This window comes from Mercenaria mercenaria, unplaced genomic scaffold, assembly GCF_021730395.1.
Source record: "Mercenaria mercenaria strain notata unplaced genomic scaffold, MADL_Memer_1 contig_4885, whole genome shotgun sequence".
In the NCBI taxonomy this organism is placed as follows: domain Eukaryota; kingdom Metazoa; phylum Mollusca; class Bivalvia; order Venerida; family Veneridae; genus Mercenaria; species Mercenaria mercenaria.
Window position 1 is genome coordinate 2,676 of NW_026463149.1, and position 22,032 is coordinate 24,707.

Below are 22,032 nucleotides of genomic sequence, written 5' to 3' on the forward strand. Positions count from 1 at the left end.
CCTTTAGAAATCCCAAATTTCCAATTTTTTTTATTTCTCAAAAGCTTGTGTAAAGTTTTTTTTATTTCGTTTGGTTAATAATTTCTAAAGCCTTTGTTGAAAATAAGTGATTTATATATTTTATCTTTTTTCCATTTTTGCAAAAGTTATTTTTTTTAAAAAACGTTTATTTTTATCCTTTTAAAGTTTTAAGTTCAGATTTAAGTATTTCTAAGGTCGTTTATAGTTAAATTAAAGTTTTTTGGGTCTTGGGCTAATTAATTTTAATTTCAAAATTTTTATAAAATTGTTTTGTAGTCTCTCATTTTTATCTAAAATTAATTTTGAAAAAAAAAAATTTTGTTAAGCAAAAAAGGATTAAAAAAATCATTTAAAAAAAAAAATAAAATAAAAAAAGTTTTAAATTATTTTAAAAAAAAATAAAAAAATTTTAAAAATTTTTCTTTTTTCCCCTTAATTTTGTTTCCACTTTTACTCGGTTTTCTCCTTTGCAGCACATTGTTATTAACCCGATTAATACCAAGGCTTTAGAAGCGCATTAAAATTTCTTTTTTGTTTTTTTTTCATTAGTTTAAAAAGTCGGTTACAATAACTTTTTTTGGGGTGTTCCCTTTTTATTTTTCTGGGACAATCACTAACTTTTTAAAACTTGGGGTTTTAGTACTCGAGGGTACACTTTTTTTTCTTCAGTAATAGAACCCGTCCCATTCAAATAAAGTTCTTTTCGAAGAAAGGGCTATAAATTTTTAATTTATCAATGACAGATTTTTTTTATTCATCGTAACTATTTTATCAAGTTTTGATTTAATAACATTTTTTTTTTAAGACTTTTTAATGAATTTTTATTGGTTCATTATTTTCCTAAAGTGCTAGATAATTTTTCATAATCTTCTTCTACCTTTCTTTAACCTTATATATAAAATATTATAGAAAAAAAAATTTTAAAAACACACGTAAAATTTAATTCAGCTCTTTTTCTTTTTTTTTTTATCCGTTAAGTTTAAATTCCTTCTATACGTTTTAAAAGGCATTTAATATTTTTTTCTTTTTGCTTTTATTTGATTGTAAAAATATCTGAATAACGTTTTCTTTTCTTTATTTACTTTTCCCAACCGTGCTTTTGTTTTAGTTTTTTTTTTGTGAGATTGCTTTTAAAATAAATTTCTTTCGTCAAATTTTTTAATCGTTAGAAATAGGTAATTACTGATGGAAAAAGCGCCCCGCAACTGCTCAAATATAGGAATAGTGGAACAAATGCTAATGAATGAACAAAAAGACACCCGCTGTAAAAAATAATCCGGTAACTTCTCTCCACAAAATTTTTAACTTTTTCTGTAAGCAGCAGTAGTTTGTTAAGGAAAAAGATTTCTGTTTTTTTGTTTCATTCCATTTTTAGAATTAAATTTTTTGGGCCATTTAATAAAATATTTTTTTAATTTTAAAATTTTTTCCAAATTTTTTTAAATGGTACCCAATTTTTAAAATTTTTTACTATAAACCCTTTTCCCTTTTATAAGCTGTTTTTTTTTTATAGTCTCGTCTAATAATTTTTTTTATTCTAAAATTTTGTGTGTAGGTAAAGTTCTTGTTTATAAAATAACCTTAAATTATTTCATTTTTTAATCTTTAATAAGGTATGTTCTGGGTTTGTATTATTAATTTTATAAATTTAAATATTTCTCTGTCCCGTTTGGTGTTTAAACCTTTTTAAAATGTCTTTAAAAATTTTCTTAAACGAAAATCGTCACCAATTTTTAAATTTTGTTTTACTTTTTGGTATTTTTAAAACACCATATAAATTAAAAGTAAAAAAGTACCTTTTTTAAAGTTTTTTCTAGCTTCGGTTGGGGTCTTTTTATTAGAATGTTTTGTTTTGTTTTTTATCAACCATCCCCCCAAATTTTCTAAATTATTTAAAGTTTAAATTTTCGTAAAATATTTCACATTTTCTTTTTTAAACTTCTATTAAATTTTCTATTTTACGCCTTTCCTTCATTAAAGTGTGGGGACATTTAAACTTATTTTTTTTTAAAAATGATTCAAACTTTTTATTTAAAATTCTTTTCCTTCATCTACCCAAATTTAATTTTTGGTAAAACGCCTTCTAAAATTATTTTTTCAAATGCTATAAAAGTTCCCAGTTTTTTTTTTAATGGAATAACCCCGCTTTTATAATATATCAAAAACGGTTACAAGTACTTTATCCTTTTTAATTTTGAAAAAGCTTTCTGTAAAATAAATCAGCTGACCCAAATTCATCTTTTTCTTTTAAAAATCACCTTCGTTTCTTAAATTTTCTTTTAAATTTGGTTTTTGTAATTTTTTGCTAATTCATGCTCCATGTGATTCCCGGGGGGTTTTCCCACCCCCTTTTCCGTTTTTTTGATTTTTGTCCGAGACAAAATGTGTTTTCGTTTTTATAGCTGGTTTTAACCAAATGTTTTTCCAAACTTTTTCCCAAATGTTTTTGATTTAGTTTTATTTAAATTGGAAAGCATTTGCTTATCACATGTACCCTTTTTTACACCACTGTCATAGCAAAAGTCATGGTCCATACATACTGCATCCAGTTCATTGACAGGGGGTCCATTATCTAGGGGATTTCCTGGCCCACAATAATTATATCCTGGAAGTGTTAAACCTTTCTTAGGTAATAAAGGTAACATTGCTTTGTGAATATCTAAATTACCCCCTGTACTTTTAACAAACTTTGATTTTATTTTTCCACAAGATGAACAAGTAGCCTTTATCATTTTTCTCCCGTTTTTTGTTATAACATAATGAGGATTTATATTATCAGTTAATCTTCTTTCTTTCAAACAATATATTTTATTCTGTAAACTCATCTATATCATATGTATTTAAATTTAACTTTAAAACTTTTTAGTTGGTTTTAACTGGGTTTAAAACCTGTGGGTTTTTAATTGTCCGGCATTGGTCAGTCTGGACCAAGGGTCAAAAGGTCAAATGAGGTTAAACCAAAGGTTTTCATTCGGTTTAACTAAAGATTTAAAAGATTTTCAGGGTATCAAGGGTACTAAGTTAGTATTTTAAGTTTAGGGCAAGGTTAAAGTCCACTTATAGAATAGGGACAAGGGGTCAGGGGGGGGGGTTAAAATGCCAAAAACCCCATGTATCTAACTACTATTATTATTTCAAAGAGAAGGATGAAATTGTGAATTATATTTATACTTTTATTGGAAATATCATAAATAATAGCTACCATAGCCTTGCAAATAAAAGCGTTGATTGGAAAATAGTTTTTTATTGTAGCCACGATAGTGCCTTTATTCCGGGGAGGGCCCTAGATAATGTTGGATAACTTTTGGCCCAACCCATTTGTATGTATTTGATTTAATGTTTGTATTAAATGTGATGTATGCATGTGTGAATATATAATTCACTTGATTAAACTAAATTAAGTGCCTTTATTTATGACGTCATAAGTTTTTTCCATTCGCGGTCTCCAAAAGAGATACATGCAATTTTACATTATTTATAGCCTATATTTTCGTTTGGTATATGTTGCCATGTGGAACAACTATATTCAAGCTGAACTTATTTTCAATATACACTACTTAGCAGAGCGTATGAAAAATTAGTTCTCTCGTTCTACATAAATATAATTACAGAAATGGAAACTGAAGTTCTTACCTCTATTTTTTTCTAATTATTCAGCGAAATGAATCAGTTAACTCGATTTTATCACATTTGTTATTCGGATACTCACGCATGCTAAATGTGATACATGTGTGAGAGATAACCGACATTTATCATATGATTATCTGTGTATCATTTAAATGCTAAAGTACACATGCGTTTAAGATATTCCTGTCTTTTTTTTAATTGCGTTGTTTGTCTATGTATTTTTTTAATTTAAGTATATTTTAGCAATTACAAACAAACGCTCGAAGTAATGATATCTGGACCGTGTACTTCCGTCTACATTTCCGAAGACCACAGTAAATCAGTTCACGGTCATGTTTTTCTAAATCTTCTTATTTTAGGGATTTAATGCATCGCATGACGTGCCTGAAGCAATGATCGAAGTCTGTTCTACTGTTAAAAGCCGGACCGTTGCCTTATGAATTGAATAGTATCGGTAACACTGAAAGTGTAACACAACACACTGTTGAATTGAAACTGATTTTTTTATACAAAGATATAATTTGTTGCAGCAATATGCTGTAAATATGTGGTATAAAAGATCATCTCGGAAATCATGGCGAATGAAAATGAGCTCCACGGGAAAAACGACATAACTATTTAGTAAGCGAGACTTTGATTTTGTCAATCCTAGTTATCTCCTGTCATGTTATGTCAAATATGGTCAGATAAAATTCAATGTTATCATTTATACATGACTAAATTTTATCTTGACTTTATTAGTTGTCGTTTCCTGTTGGGAAAGATGGAGGCAATGGCCTCGGATTTTATACAGGACAATTGCTATCCCCATAATATGTTCGATCATTATGTAGATGATCAAGCTTTCGAGGTTAGTACCCCTCATTTTTATTTCTATTTCATTTACAAAAACTTCATACACCAGTATGAAACAGTGCGTCAGTGAGAAAAAAAGTTTTTCTTGACTTGTATGAAAATTGAAGATAATTCTGACAAAACGTTTTATGGCAACCTTCTGCCAATCCGTGGAAAGAGCAAATAAAAGCCGCTTGTTTCGGTAAACTTGATAAGGACATACATGTACGAACGAATGGACACACAAGTGCAAATTAATAGGTTCGTCTCAATAATTGTGTATATATGCAAATATTACAAACGTCTTTGTCACCGTTTTATTTAAATTGCCAAGAAAACGAATGGACATCTTTCAGGCATAAGCAGACAAAAACAAATTTCCAAGGGCTTCAGTAAACACCATGGCACCTTATAGATGTCTTTAACCTATGTTTTAATGAATAACATTATCAGCTTAGAATGAAAATTAAAGGAAAATGAGGGTTAAAATTGATGAAACCCAAACATACCGAAAATTATAGTGGTGGTGTATGGCCTAGTTTCTATGATGTATTTTGATGTGCAATTGATCTGACAAATAATGCTTTCAGAATGGCGACGTGATTTCTGCAAAAAAAAAAATGGAATTAATATATATATATCTTATTTGAAGCAATCCCCATACACCTTTTGGCAATTCAATAACACTAGTTATAATGCATCTTATAAGGTCAATCAAAACAACAGTAGAATCTGTTTATGAGAGGTATTTAAATGTGCAACACCAAAAACGATCCCTTGCTACCCACTTAAACTGAACTCTTGTTTAATTTACGGTTGCATTTAATGGCATACATGGTCCCAAAATATCAGAAACAATTACGATAATGAAAGTATACGGCGACTTTTGAAGACAGTCGGGCGACACGCTAGAATGCTAAGAATATATTGCATTCTACTATAACACAAAACTCCACGATCGTAAAAGGATCAAAAATGATAATAAAATTATTAACCTTTAATTTGTGCTTCTGAATATTACTTTTGTACTGCAAACGTCTTTCTAAAATAACCTCGTCTTAATTGATACAGCGGCTATGTTAATGTTTATGAACATTCATTTCGCAATGTGTTTAAGTTTAGTTTGATATTAATACCATCTCTGCATTTTTCAGCCGTACATTGTGGTTGGTATTGACTTTGGGACAGCTGGGACAGCTTTTGCTATTCAGCTTCGAACGGATTACGAGAACAATAAGCACGAGATTTATTATGACAAATATCTATCTAGGAATGGTCGAAAAAATTCAACTTCGCTTTTGATAAGAAAGGACAACTTGATGCCATATTTCGGCGTTGAAGCGGAAGAAAAATATAGACGTTTGAAGGACCCTGATGACTGGCATTTCTTTCGACATTTTAAAATGCAGATTTATAGAGGTAGAACACAGCAGGTATTGATTAATTTGATTTGATTCAATATAAGATATACGTGTAATCAATGAAGTGGCTTTACACACATATACTACATTTTGTATTCTGTTATAGAAGAAAAGACACGTTTTAACGTGGATTTAAAGGAATAAAGAAATAATTTTCATTTTCGATTACACCATCTAAGCACTCCTATGTCAAAACATACAAATATACTTTTTAAGGGTTTTATATATAATATCATACGAGTATATGTTTGTATTCATAGGATATTGATAATGAAACACTGTTAACTGCAGAAGGAGGAGAGAAGGTACCAGCTGTTACTGTATTCGCCGCAAGTCTGATATGCATTAAACGTGAAGTTGATGAACATTTAATTGATGCATACGGGAGTTGTTTAGAAAAACAGAAAAAATGGGTTATAACTGTCCCAGCAATTTGGAGTGATGGCGCAAAGACACTCATGAGATCAGCAGCTGAAAAGGTTACATGTTATGTTAGATGTAGTATTGACTAAAGGCCACCGTGAAACATCTAAAACTAATTGAAATACATTGCAGGTTGATAAGCACTTTTTCTACAAGAAAAAGAAGCAAATAATGATTAGAACAAATCTTGTAGGGTATTGCAAAAGCAATGTTTCTGTATTTTTATACGTTAATTTACCACATGCACATGTATAAAACTGGTCTTATTGATCAGCTAACATAAAATCAAAAATAAGCTTGTTGTAGGCACTTATATAAGCGATATGAAACTCAGTCAAAGCATTTCGATTATGTAGTGTTTACAGAGCAGGTAAACGTCCTTAGACACAGATTTATTACATGAAGTAAATATTGTACGTGTAACGAAATGTAGGTTAAGGTACATCTTTTCAATAAAAATGTAAGATTCATAAACTAATGGTGGTTCAAAATAGCAAATGTTAAATGTGAACCGCAATATAGTAATTATTTGTCCGTCTTTACAGGCCGGCATTGAATCTAAGTATCTCTCAATTGCATTAGAGCCAGAAGCAGGTGCTATTTATTATGCCGTGACAGGGGCAAATCCACCAAATGATCCTAACAGGAAGAATGATTTTCCGGTGCATATCGGCCCTGGATCAACATTTATGGTTGTAGATATTGGAGGTAAATATTGTTAACTGTCTTTACAGGATATAGTAAGTCACGTAAATTAGGAAAAGATATCGCAGCAATATATTTTCTTACATTTTTTCTAATACATTATTGAAATAATTGAAATATTAGAGTAAAATACAGGTCTTGTCTTTTCAAATATCAAATATATTTTGCATTAGTACTAATGTCGAACTACACTTGAAATGCGGAAGAATATGAAATATACATAACCGAAAATTCTTATCAAATACATGTATAAGCAATGCACGAACATAAAACCTTTTAAAATGTAACAGAAATTTATAAATTTCTTTCAACTTTTTCTCGCATGAACATTTTGACGTCATTGTGTTGAGTTCGAAGTTACGCGGGCAATATGAATAGATGTTTGTTAACGAAATATCGTTTTTGCTTTACATACTGCACCTGTGTTCACTCGATGAAACTATCTAACACTAGCCGCTATATAATGTTTGCTCTTATCGTGGTTTTGCAAGGAAATATAACTACTTTACACCAACAGATAGAAGCTATGGAAACGTATATGGTACATCCTGGTGAGATGTTTATATGGTTTAGTCGAGATTCTGTAGGACGACATGACGACATATAACTCAGCTATGGAAACGTATATGGTACACCCGGATGATGTGTTTATGTAGGAGTATTTATGTCGACGTACTGAGAAATAACACGGTATGTCGTGATTTATTAAGATGTATTGTCTACATAATTAATACAGCTTTACCACTAAATTTTATCCGACATATCTACATAAAGTAATCTTTTCGACATAAGTTATTTAGACTGTGCCATGGTTTGTGGCTTCAATGACTGAACTTATTAAAGTGTAATTTATTTTTTAATTAATATATATGTATGCTTTAGGTAATAGAAATTGAAAAGATTTTTTGAGGCAAAATTGTATGTCACCCCTCTACATCCCCCTGTATATACTGGTTGAGTATTGGTGCACTGACTTTAATATAAACAGGGATCATCTACAGATCAAGACTTCAGTCAAATCCAAACCTCGTCGGACTGACGGCCTGACCGACGGACGCGCCCGACGGTGGTTGCTTTTTCGTCGGATCGCAGTGACCGACTGAAATTTGGAGAACATGCCTTGAAAAATTGTTCAAAAAGTTGTCAAATTTGCATGTGTATTAGTTCCGTTATATTTTACTTTCACTGATCAGTTTAATAATATTTACTAATCTAAATGTAACAGTACTTAATTAGGCAATGCCTGTCATATTCGGTTGCATTCTGGAATTTATTCCCTTACGTATAGTGGTATATTTCTGTCACGAGATGGCTCACAATCTGGAATTATAGACGGAAGTTCAGACCACCGGATGCTTCCCGTATTTTTACGATTATTAGTGACAAGCATTACCCATATGCCATAATAAATACAGTTACAAGTTGCCCATGTTTCTTTTTTTCTCAAATTACATAATATCTGTGTCTGGTCCGGCGGAAGTTGGTCGGAATGTCCAGCTGAGGCCTGGGAGGTTTCACGATGACTGAGACTGATGCATCTATTAAGTTTGAATGTTCTACAGGAGACCTTTTCAGATGATTCTCAAGTTACTGCATCATGTATGGAAATGATTTTCAATTTTCAGACCTCAACAACCTTGACCTTTGACCTACTGACACTAAAAACAAATTATTGGAATACTGCATGGCAATACATAGTCCCCGACAGATTTACGCCAATCAGTGATCCTAGATTTGATCAACAACAATTGTTAGACTGACTCACTGCTGTATACATTAAACAGCATGGTAACATTGCTCGATCGGGCTTAGAGGTCCAATCAAGGTTTTATTGCTCGATCGGGCTTAAATTAATGAAAAGAAATTATTTGTTTTTTTAACTTTTTAACATCATGGCAAGTTCTTTATTACATGTCGTCTTAGTTTAAGACGACAAGTTGAGTTCTTTTCTAACGTCATGACGAGATTTTCACAGCTTGTAGTCTTATTTTGTGACGAGATGCTGAGATATATGTCGTCATTTCATCCTACAGAATCTCGACTAAACCATATAAACATCTCACCAGGATGTACGATACACGTTTCCATACTCAGCAACCGGTCAAAAATAAGACCACAAGTTGTGGAAATCTGGTCATGATGTTAAAAAAGAACTCAACTTGTCGTCTAAAACTAAGACGACATGTAATAAAGAACTTGCCATGATGTTAAAAAGTGTGTCTACTTGTCGTATTTATTATTGAGTGGGCTTAAATTTATTAAAAGAAATTCAGAATTGTACGAAGATGTGTCACATATCTTAAAAATATTCACTGAATTTCTTTAATAGTCCTAAATTTCTTCAGCTGTTTGCATGTTAGAAACACAAACTATTTATCAAAATACAAAAGTCACATTTTTGCTCAAGAGGCTTTGTTTCATTCACATTATATATACATGGGAAGTGAAAGTGAAAATTCCAGAATTCTGGCGCCAAAATTGGCTCATTGCAGTTAAAACAATAATTTCTTATCATTAATTTAAGCCCGATTGGGCAATGAAACATTGATTGGACCTCTAAGCCAGATCGGGCAATGTTACCAGGCAATTTAATGTATACAGCGGTGAGACGATGTTGCATGTCAGTATAACAATTGTTGTTGATAAAATCGTACGGATAACTGACTGGCGTAAATCTGTGACTATGTATTGCCATGCATTATTCCAATAACTTGTTTTCAGTGTCAGTAGGTCAAAGGTCAAGGTTGTGGAGGTTTGAAAATTTAAAATCATTTCCATACATGATGCAGTAACTTGAGAATAATCTAAAAAGGTCTACTGTAGAACATTCAAACTTAATAGATGCATCAGTCTCAGCCTTCAGCTGGACATCCCGACCAACTTTCACCGGACCAGACACAGATGTTACGAATTTTGAGAAAATGGAAACATGGGCAACTTGTAACTGTATTTATTATGGCCTATGGGGAATGATTGTCACTAATTGTCATAAAAATACGAGAACCATCCGGTGGTCTGAACTTTCGTCTATAATTCCAGATTGTGAGACATCTCGTGGCAGAAATATACCACCATACGTAAGAGAATAGAATTCCAGAATGTCACCGAATATGACACGCATTGCCTAATTAAGTACTGTTACATCTAGATAAGTAAAAATGATGAAATTGATCAGTGAAAGTAAAGTATAACGGAACTAAAACACATGCAAACTTTACAATTTTTTGAACAATTTTTCAAGGCATGTTCTCCAATTTTTGGTGGTGGGTCATTGCGGTCCGACGAAAAAGCAACCTCCGTCGGGCGCGTCCGTCGGTCCGATGAGGTTTGGATTTGACTGAAGTCTTGGTCTGTAGATTATCCCTGTTCATATTAAAGTCAGTGCACCAAATACTCATACAATATATACAGGAGGAGGTAGAGAGGTGACATACAATTTTGCCCCGAAAACCTTTTCAATTTCTATAACCTAAAGCATACATATATATTAATTAAAAAATAAATTACACTTTAACATGTTCAGTCATTGAAGCCACAAACCATGGCACAGTCTAAATAACTTATGTCGAAAAGATTACTTTATGTAGATATTTCGGATAAAATTTAGTGGTAAAGCTGTATTAATTATGTAGACAATACATCTTAATAAATCCCGACATAGCGTGTTATTTCTCAATACGTCGACATAAATACTCCTACATAAACATATCATCCGGGTGTATCATATACGTTTCCATAAATATGTTCTTATCTTCGCTACATATATTATTCCGACATTTTCATAATAAGGATATATCGACATACATTAACACGTCTTCGCGGTTTATAATTTCCCTAATTATATATATTATCCTAGTATTCCGACATACATTTTGATAACTTAACCACTTAAACCATTGCGGAAAAATGTCAACATCATTGTTTTGGTATACAGTAATTGAACTGTCCGTCTGTTTTCCGGTCCGTCTATCTGTCCGTCGGTCACCACTTTGCTTGTCCAGAGCATAACTTAAAAAACCATTCAAGGGATTGACTTCAAACTTTGAATATAGGTAGATGTAAAATTCCGTCATATCTGATAGTATGCAATCCGTAAAAATGCACATAAACAGCTATGCACTTGAATAATTCATCTCTTATCAAACCCTCTGCGTAATAACATTTAAATTCAACTGTGAGATATATAACAATTACGACGTTTTAAGGCAAGGTATGATAACGGATATTTTGACTCGCATTTTCAGGCTTTTTCACAATGTTAATGTAATTAGGGTGGCCAACCCACGTGAAAATCGGTCGATTCAGGTAACAATTTTGCTTATAATTTTCTTCTCGTCTGACAGATTTTAATAAAATATAAAACGTCGAATACAGGAAAATGGGAATTTTTCCTTGCCGCAAAGCGTCTGACACAAATTCTTGATACTATTCTCAAACACTTCGCCAAAATGATTTTTTTCATGAACCAAATGTTCAGATAACTACACACTGGAATTTGGGCGAAGTTTTTGAAGACAGTATTGATTGAGTCTGTCAGACGTTTTATGCAGAGGTAAGCACTCTTTTTTTGTCTTCGACGCTTTTTATTTTATACAAATCTACTAAGTAACAAGGAAATTACAAACACAAATATTTCATGAATCGAACGATTTGCCCCGAAAAGACACGTGGGTAGGCCAATCTTATAATGTAGATTTTTTATCTTTTATAGCAGGAACAGTCGATATAACAACTATGACCATAATGAAAAATGGAAACATTAAACAGATTCACGAGTCAGACGGTGGCCCAGCTGGTGGCGAAAATGTTGATAGAAAGTTTATTGCCCTTGTAGCAAAGCTGTTGGGGGAAAAGACCTGGCGTAAGTTTGCAAAAGAGAGTTCCCGCAAATATGCACAATTTAGGGAATCAGTTGAAGCTGCAAAGAAAGATTTAAAACCTACTAAACCAGACGGGGAAATTGACGACGTTTTACTGGATATACCTGAAGAAATATTGAGAGATTTCGCGCGAGAACAGAAGGAGACTGATTTGGCGTCTGCTATTCGAAAGGCTGGGGAAGAACGTATGATTGGATGCGTTGGCATAGAAGATGGACAACTGTGTTTCAAGGCCGATATTCTAAGACGATTGATGGACAAGTCCGTGGAGGAAATACTAACGTTTATTAAGGATGTAATAATAAGCGAAACAAATCTGAGAAAAAACATTCATGCTGTTGTACTCGTGGGTGGGTTTGCATTGTCTGATTTTTTGTACAAATCAATACAAAGGGAAATTAAGTCAGTGACGATTTTGAGACCCTGGTCCTGTGACAAAGCCGTTCTGCGTGGGGCCGTCTTATTCGGGCATAATGAGAGAATTTTAAGTGTGAGAATACCACGCTTAACTTATGGTATTAAATCGTTTAAGCCTTTCAAATCAATCTATCCTTTGGAGAGAAAAGTAATAATTGACGGGAAAGCTTATGTCAAAGACTACTTCTCGAAACACGTCACACGTGGACAAGAAGTACACATTGACGAATGGACAACACCTAGAGAATATAAGCCACAATGCAATTCAGAAAACACGTCAATATTTATTTATTCGTCAAATGCCGACTCACCCACATATATCGATGAAGACAGCTGCAAAAGCATCGGGCAATTGGTACTTGATTTCACTCGCAAAAAGGGCAAGCTTAATTTATTAGAAGTATCTTTCAATTTCGGTCATACGGAGTTACTTGCCAAAGTGACACATCAGTCGTCGGGAGTTTCTGCAGTAGGATCAATGCGTTTTCAAAGTATTTAAATCGGCATAATCTCTAACATTTAAGGAAAACGTGACATTTAACATACACTCTAAACTTGAATGTTCTTATTTCACCTTTTGGAAGTCATGTTTATAAGGATTGAATTAGAATTACACTTCATCAATCCCAGACAGGATTCTATAAACATGTGTAAAATAATTATGAACTGAATATATTCAAATGTGTAAAGAATGATTTCACATCAAAGACAAATGATGCGATGCTTGGATAAATGCTTACAAGAGAGAGAGAGAGAGAGAGAGAGAGAGAGAGAGGGAGAGAGAGAGAGAGAGAGAGAGAGAGGGAGGGGGGGGGAGGGAGAGAGAGAGAGAGTGAGTATATTTTGTCAATCTGCCGCATGCTTGTATGAATTTTCCGTCTTCACAAACTGTATTACCATTCAATGCGTATTGATGATACTGTTCTTTTTTCTCTATAGTCATTTCAAAACGTTTCATCAGTGATTCAGATAAGATAGATTAACCCTTACCCTGCTATATTTCTAAAATGGACTGGTCCATAATTCAATTTGGACAGTACCACTTACTTTTCAAAGGGGTGTTCACTGAAAATTTACTGATTGAATAGCGAACAGTGCAGACCATGATCACAAAGGCAAAATCACTTGCCGTGAGCAGACTAAGGGTTAATGAAATAACTATAATGTATACTAGCCTCTAGAGTGTAGCTTTAGCAATACATAACTTCTATAATTATGATATAATACATGTATGGCCTATCAAATTTGAACATGTTAAAGGCATCATCTGACATAAAGAGAAGTTTTGGTATAATTCTTAGATAATAAATCATTAGTTAAATGAAATATTTCAGTTGTGAGACAATTACTGGTCGGCCTATATGACTGAAATGTACTGAGTTACAATTATACGTGAATTTATGTTGGCGAAACAACTTCTGTTTACCTGTTTAAGATGCAATAAACAGTTTTCAAAGCTTCTCAGACTACAGTCGTCGCCTACTTCACTTTCAAATCTGTAACCACACACCTGAAACAAAACTATTGCAATATTTACATATATTTGAATACATGTGTCTCATTACTTACCATCAGCAAAACAGGTCTAGTAACAGCTAGTTTTCATTTTTCAAGCATGTTGTGTCCACCGGAATCTGATGTAAAAAACTGCTCAGTTTGCCAGTTTGCAAACCGCTGTGAAAACCTTCCTATAAATGATACCACCAACTGCTTCACGTTCTGTCACTGCAAAAACGCTGTAAAATCTGAGAACATGTTTAAACGTTTGTGTCATTCGTACCGTGTTTGTCTGTCAAAATGACAGTTAAGCTAGCTAAACGAGGACGTGTATGCGTTTCTGCAAGTCGTTATATCGTCATTGCACGGTCAAAGCTACTTCAACGATTGTTACTAAATAACTGAAACTAAATACTTAAATCCTAGCATATATAATTAAATGCTCCACAATTTATAGATTCTCTCTTATTTGTAAATTTGACCCGGAAGTTTTGTTTGCTTTACCACTGTTATAAAACATAGGTTTAGTACCTTTGAAGAATCGTGCGATTCCCGAAAACAAAGCTTATGTGTTTTCAAGAAAGCATGTTAAAATAATAACGTTTACTTAATACTTCTTCAAGTGTTACAAGGTTGGTATTTAAAAGTCAAATGAGATGATTATTCAAGTATTATGCTTTAGTTTTTAGCATTTGACCATTACTTTCCGCTCTTTCTAATGTTTACAACGCACACATCTTTTCTGTCATTCTTCCGATTCTGCTCAAACAGTATTAACTTTGTGAGTGCCTTAACTCAATTTGTTATTAATTTTTTTTTAATGAACACATTACATACTCGTGCAGCTATTGATACATAAAAAGCTATTCGTCTTGTAGCTCGGTTTTTTAAATCCAAAATCTTTGTCAGGGATATTTTGCGCCGTATTTCCTAAAGTCGGTATTTATGCTGTGTGCATATATACCTGAATATCTAAATACGTTCTTTTTGCTTCCGCAATGCACAGCACAACAAATAAATATAAGTACTCATTAATTCTTAACTTGTGACACAATGTTTAAAGCAGTTATCTCAATTGTCGAGATAGGTTTGTATGAGTGATTTGATTTTAAAATATATTTACATATTTTTTTTCCAAACACGACAGAACAGTTTTGTTTGTTATAAAATTCAATATCATTGCTAAAAAAGAAATAATTTATAGTAAATATATATATTTTTAAAAAAGATTATTATTAGCATGGAAAATATAGTCCAAATAATATACATAGATGGCGCGTCAATATTTAAATTTTCTCCCACAGAGCAAATATGTCTATGGCAGTCTGTGAGTAAAACATTCAGTCTTACTCCAAACATGTAAAATCATTTTCTAGAGATGTTACATGAGACAACTCTGTACTTTTATTTCTACGTTTAAATTTAAAAAAAAAGATGAAGTGTGAAATTAATTAGATTTAATAGCCAAGGAAATGAATTCTTATCAAGTCCGTAGGAAGATCTCTTTGAAATATAAGACACAACCAAGCAAATTCATAGCAGACTCGGTGGTCTGGTGGAAAGACGCCTTACTACGAAACTAGTGGTCGAAAGTTCGATCCCTCGGTTCAGCTAAACATTATATCATTCTTTAGGAAGTGACTTGACATCGAGGTCCTGTGTAGGTGCGTCACATCAGTTCAGAAACTCTCGGTCACCTTATTCTTTTGAGTATGCATAACAATGAAGTCATTTTGCTTAGCGTGTTGTAATTCATACAATTGATGACTATTGGAATTTAACGTATGAAGATAAGTCGCCGTTTACTTTAGTGTCTCTAAACAGAAATTATTTCGTTTACTGAAAGATCAATAAACTGCTGTATGAAATGTATATAACTTGTCGTCAGGGTCAGGGTAAGATATAATGTGAACTATTTAGTGTAGATAACCGCGACATAACTTCCACCACTTGACACATTTACAGCAAATAATACTGTCCTCAACTAGTTAAAACTATCATTTAGCTAGTGATAACTCTTATCTGCCACTTGATTGCACAGATACAGTTTGCAAACACGTACAAAAAATGATTCGTTAGGTACGTTACAATTTCTTTGGCGACAAATCGTTTCTATGTGTGTGCATATATATAGACAACAGGATTTATAAACAAGACAGGCCGTTAAGTTAAAAATTCGCAAATTCTAAATCTGCAGCGAAACCTGCATCATTTAAGTTTCTAGCATGTTTTCCCAATACTGAACACGAATACATTAAGATGACACGCACTTTCCGCAAACAAGGTCAAGATTGCAATGTTTATTTATAGTCGTTGCCTACATACGTATGACGATGCATCTTTAATTCTATAAAATATCGAATACTAGCATTTATAAATTGACAACACTTAGCCATTATTATAATGTGTCCTGTTAGACAGACTAATAATTCATGTCAGTTCTTTTTTTTTTAAATATAAGCCTAAGGTAAGATAGATAGTAAGCGTACATGAAGCTGTACAAAAGGGCATATTATACTGATAACGTCTGTCCTATTTTATACAAAAGGTTATCTTGCACGTAGGCAACGAATGCACAACGACATTCTAACATAAACGAAAGTTAAAAGTTATGGCATCTCATCGTACTTGAAACATACAAAAACGGTTTACCTAATAAGCTATTCGATGTATATATCTTTTTGCCACAAGAAATAAATCTAAGTAAATGTACGTTACATATATACTGTCATTCAATTCATTATCAGTCTAATATTAAAATGACTCTTAGTTGATAAATGTCTCTACCGTATAATACATTTAGACTGTTCAGTTAAAGGACACACTATTGTTATGATCCTAATTTACTATCGTGTAAAGGAATCATAATATAAGATAATGTTCATATATATATATGCAAAAATTTGTACCGGATCAAGTAAATTATAAAGAAAAAATAAACAACATTACATGAGTTACATAATATATATATATATATATATATATATACCCAAAGGAAGTTGAAAGTTAGCAGTAACAGCAGTTAGAGTATTCTAGCATAAAACTGCTGTTCTTGTTACTTTTCCTGTATGTTTTAACAAGAGACAGAGAGATTCTCGCCTCACGTGCGTACTGTTAGAACACCTTTTTATATATGCGCAATCCGTGACAAAGCATAAACGTTTTACAGCCCCAAAAGGAAATGACGTTAATGTGAAAAAAAACCTCAGATCCGCGAATTTCATAGCAATTTAATGACTTTGAAGGAAAATGTATTTATTTGTTAGTGTTAGTTTTTACGCATTTTATGCTGGAACAGAGTTAACGCATGTTCATTTCGTGTGATAACATCTGCAGAATTCCTCGGGATACGTTGGTATCCTTGCCCTACCGGGCTTGTGCACTAAACCTCGGGATTCTGCAGATGTTAAAACAAGAAAAAAACATGCGTTATTCCTACATACGGCTATTACTCTCAGCAGTTACAGCATACTGCTACAATTGTTGTAATTCAAAACTTCAAGGGGACTTGAGGATACATTGAAACGCTGGGATCTTTGTTCAATACATATGACATATTGCACTGCCGGTGTATTTTCAGGATTACTTCAAAAGACGGCTTCAATACGAAATTTGAGCATATTTTGATGCTTAATTTATCGAAACGGCGGATTCAAGCCAAGATTATTCTCGGTGCTTCCGAGGGATCTACTTTTCAGATTTTATGTTAGCACTTTATGCAATACGGAGACGGAATTCTTCAAAGTTGTTTATTGATGTAGGTTTGTTCGATATTTTTGTACATACAGAAAATTTAGTTCTTATGCACAGTTGTTATTATTTTTATTCATGACAATCGTGGGTTTGAAGAATTCATCGATATATCTCTCATGTGTTAGTTAAAACCACTGGCGCCAGACCAGAAAGAAAATGCCTCTGCACATGTTATACTCTACCCCTAGGTATTCTATAAGAACCATGGTCATGAAGGGGAAAATATACTAACCCGTTTCAATCGTACATTTCTCAACTTTAACGCGCAGTTCGGTGAATGGGTACCTTGTATATTGAACAAGCGATAATTTATCTTCCATCGTGCACCAGTCACATTGTCTCAATGTTCCATATTGCTGAGATTATCAACATATTTTATGCTTTCGTCAACGTTACAGAAAAAAACTTGCGTGACCTTCCCTAATGAACATCCGGTCTAGAGGTCACGGTAGTGTGCACATGTTTGGCGAAATGTAAACAAACAAAAACAGAATTAAAAAAAATCACAATTTTACACTAAAACTCGAAATGATGAATGAAATTCATCTTGAACATGATCTTTTATTTGAAATCGTACATTGGTCTGCATCTGTTCATTTTGCTTGTTTATTTTATTCATTTTGCACATTTATGCTGCATTTTCACATTTTTTGAGCGAACACGTGTAGTAAAATGACGATTGACATACATTTTCACAATAGCCAATCAGAATGGTTTTGTAATCTAGAACGGAACTTCACCAGGGAAGGTCAAGCTAGTTTTTTGTGTAACGTTGAAATAACTATAAACTACGCGTTGTTTTCCTAAGATAAGATGTATTGAAGAAATGTGACCGGTACACAATGGAAGATAAATTACCACTTGTTTGATATCCATAGTACACATTTACCGAACTGCGTGTTTTAGGTATACAATGCGCGATTGACGGGTTAGTATATTTCCCCCTTCATGACCACAGTTCTTATAAAATACCTAGGGGTAAGGTATAACATGTACAGAGGCATTTTCTTTCTGTTCTAGTGCCAGTGGTTAAAACGAACAACATGGCATTTTGGAATGCTTTCTGATAAGCCAAAGGTTAACGCCATAAAAATAAACTTAAATCAGTGCGTTGATGTATTACATTTGTTTTGGGCAGCTTTTCGACGACAATCTATCCTTTATAAAATTTATCGAACCTTGTCGCCGGGTGCAGATCTTTGTTTGCTGCAATACGCAGCAGTAGAGAGATATTTGTTACAGTACGTTCATATTTAGCTAAAAATCAAGGAATTTGCATTACAATTTTCACACTTTTCCTTGGCAGGTCACCAACCCGCACCGGAACAATACGAACGATAATGCTCTGAATTAAAAGGTACAACTTATACATGTTTTCATCAGAATAACTGCAAGGTTTCGGTAATAAATACAGAGACGCAGGTTACTAGTACACTGAATTTTTCAGAGCATATGGCTGTCACACCCTTTACAGCTCCCTTCGGATCAAGCTCCTCTGGCAGCTGCATCGGAGCAGGTATTCGTATACAGCTCCAGTCTATAGCTCCTTTTTTCTTATATTGAAGCTTTGCACAGAACACTTGTAAATTTGTTCTGAATATAGCTCTTCGGTCTCTTTATGCAACATAGACCACGTAGTCGCTTATTCATACTGACATTTAAAAAAAACTACCTGAAATATAAATTAACACGGATCTGCATTCCACGTTCTGTAATGTGTATGAGGTTTGCTCTGGAATTAGCTATCAGCATTTACATTTACACTTATAAATAGATGGGAAATCGGGAAAGTTCATGTTTGAATGACAAGACCTCCAAAAATAATAGCGATGGAACACTATTTTTTTTAGTTGATATACGGTTGCAACGATCTTTAATTTGAACTCTTATTTAAGACATTGTTCTATCACCGGTATTTGGCCTCTCTTCAATTCTGTGACTAGAGCATAGGCAAAAAAACCTTGGGCGTCTGCGATCCTGCGTATACATACATCAAAAATGATCATTTTATCAAATAGAGGTAAGGGATCATTTACATTCTACTTTATTGACTATGAAAATGTAACACTTGCTTAACAATCATCTTTGATATTTCGTAAAACTGTTAAATATTTCATAATGTTCTCTTTGATCTGAAAATATTATAAATAAGATATCCTTAGTGTATTTAGTTTATAATGTTGGATTATGATCGATAATGAGTAATAATGATGATGTTGCTGATGAATAAAGTTGAAAATAAATAATCATAGTCGACGATGATTTAGGATTATTACTGATGATTGATGATGTTGCTGGTGAGGATTGATGAAGATGATTGATGATAATGGCTTATAATGATTTAGGATGATTGATAAATGAAAATTTTGACGAAGACGACGAAGAAGTCGATTGATGATGTATGCGGAAGAAGATTGATCAAGTTGATGATACTTGATGATAACTAACAGCAGAGATGTGCCTAATTATAATTGTAATTTAATTGATTATAATTAATTACAAATTTTGATCTAATTGAAAAGTTTGAACAATTATGCACAAACTGAATTAAAGTAATTGAAATTAATTAATTACTGACTTAGACTTAGGGCTATATTCATAGACAATACTCCAACACCACTCATTGAGTACACTCAAATAAATTGCCTAACGGTCACGTCTCTACTCAGGAAAGATTCCATTTGTATTCATAAAGGTGAGTGACAGTCGAGTCAACTCCCAAGAGTGAGTGACTGTTGAGGGAGTGTTTCTCAAGGTCTCATAATATAAGTTTAGATGATAAATTTACAATATTTAATTAATTTGAAGGTAAGATAACAGTGTCATGTTAAAGCGGAAGTTCTTATTTGTGCAAGGTATTTTGGAAAAATATATTATGTTCTTTTTTAATACATGTTGTTGAGGACGACGAAAACGCAAAAAGACAAATTAAGACTGTTTAATTAATAAAAACGGTTAAAATAGATATAGGGAATCAAATATACATCTAAGAAACCTAGCCTAACGGGGCTCATCAGTCACTCCCAGAAACACATGACGTAGTATGTTGTTGGTTGGTTTTCTCATGGTGCGGCTCAGTTATGTTTTTAGTAATTGCACTTTAAAAAATACGCGGGCTTGCATTCGGGAAACACCAACAATTAATTGCAGAGTTAAAAATTCAGTTGTTTACATAAATTTCAATTTCCGCGAAAATTAAATTCTATATTTCTAAGTATTAATTAAATTCTACTGAATTAAAATGCAGATGAGTAGATTGGCTGATGGACGGACGAACGGACGGAAGGACGTATTATAAAACAAATAGACGAACGAACGGACGGATAAACATACAGACAAGCAATAAGATGACAACTTCCAACTACAAAAATAATGACCAGCACTTTTGCATATCTTTGATGTTATTGTCATATAAACCGTTATAATCCTCTAAATCCATTGTGTACAATGAAACCATTACTCGAGCTGTCCTTCCGAAAGTTAAGATTGAGTGGAATTTATGAATATGACATTCGAACTCCACTTACACTCCCGCAAGGTCTACTCGAGGTCCACTTGAGTGATACTTACCCAAGTTTGAGTCAAGTGTGAGTTTGAGTGACGACTATGAATATAGCCCTTAGGTTGTAATTGTCAATTAAATCTAATTACTTTCAATTACTTTGGCATTTTACTGATCAATGGGCGTGTGAAATTTTCACAGTGACAGTAAACAGCTGACAGGTATTGTTGTATCAACAATCAGGTGTTAGAGGTGTTAATCCCTATTCAGTTCGGTTAAGTGTGATCACTGGGTAAACATTTTAGTCACTAAACCTAATAATTTGGAATGTACAGAAAAACTGATATTGAAACTTGTCGGATCCATAACCTCAGATCCCCTTTCTAAAGTCCAGTTTGTTTAGTTCTGCCCATTATTTTCTCGTAGGGCAAACCCATTATTTTAACTGGGGACAATACGTCGCTTTTCATGGAATTACACACTAGTGTATCATTGAAGGTTCCATGTGCACCGCCGTATGAACACACCTGCGGATGTCTCTAAAATTGTTTTTGTACTTTTAGCATGTGTAAATGTTGAGTTCTGCTCAACCCGGGGCTAGAGGGCGTGGACGGTAGCATGCATTTCCACTACCGTCCATGAACAGGCTCAATCAAACCGGGCCTGCAACATTTTCGTTTTTGTCGTGTTGAGCGACCTGTGGAATTTCCACTTTTCTATTTTGTCATTCTGTCGTGGTATTATACATAACAACATAGTGCACATCATGAATTCATCAATTCTCAAACATTTTATCCTTCCAAAGGATACTAGTGGAAATTTTCTAGCAAAATGCAGACACTGCTCAAGGGAATACAAGGGCAGTCTACAAGTCAATTTTGAGGCTTTCATGTTCTTAAAGTGCAATAAATCTTTGTGAGTTGCAGGGTACTGTCTCATATGATTGTCAATG

At 33.3% G+C, this 22,032-nt stretch overlaps 1 protein-coding gene across 1 annotated transcript; it reads left to right on the top strand.

Moving 5' to 3' along the window:
- Positions 1-4,409: 4,409 nt before the first annotated feature.
- Positions 4,410-13,101, top strand: LOC123545650 (heat shock 70 kDa protein 12A-like). Its single transcript, XM_045331965.2, has 5 exons — positions 4,410-4,498; positions 5,637-5,915; positions 6,164-6,382; positions 6,872-7,034; positions 11,743-13,101. The coding sequence occupies exons 1-5, from the start codon at positions 4,412-4,414 to the stop codon at positions 12,825-12,827; spliced, it is 1,833 nt and encodes a 610-aa protein (XP_045187900.1). The 5' UTR covers positions 4,410-4,411; the 3' UTR covers positions 12,828-13,101.
- The last annotated feature ends 8,931 nt before the right edge of the window (positions 13,102-22,032 follow it).

Bases quoted from the DNA above. Each gene is read 5' to 3' on its own strand.
- LOC123545650 (XM_045331965.2), top strand. From the start codon at position 4,412: ATGGAGGCAATGGCCTCGGATTTTATACAGGACAATTGCTATCCCCAT. The intron at 5,916-6,163 runs GTATTGATTAAT...TTGTATTCATAG, and splicing joins ATAGAGGTAGAACACAGCAG to GATATTGATAATGAAACACT. The intron at 6,383-6,871 runs GTTACATGTTAT...CCGTCTTTACAG, and splicing joins TGAGATCAGCAGCTGAAAAG to GCCGGCATTGAATCTAAGTA.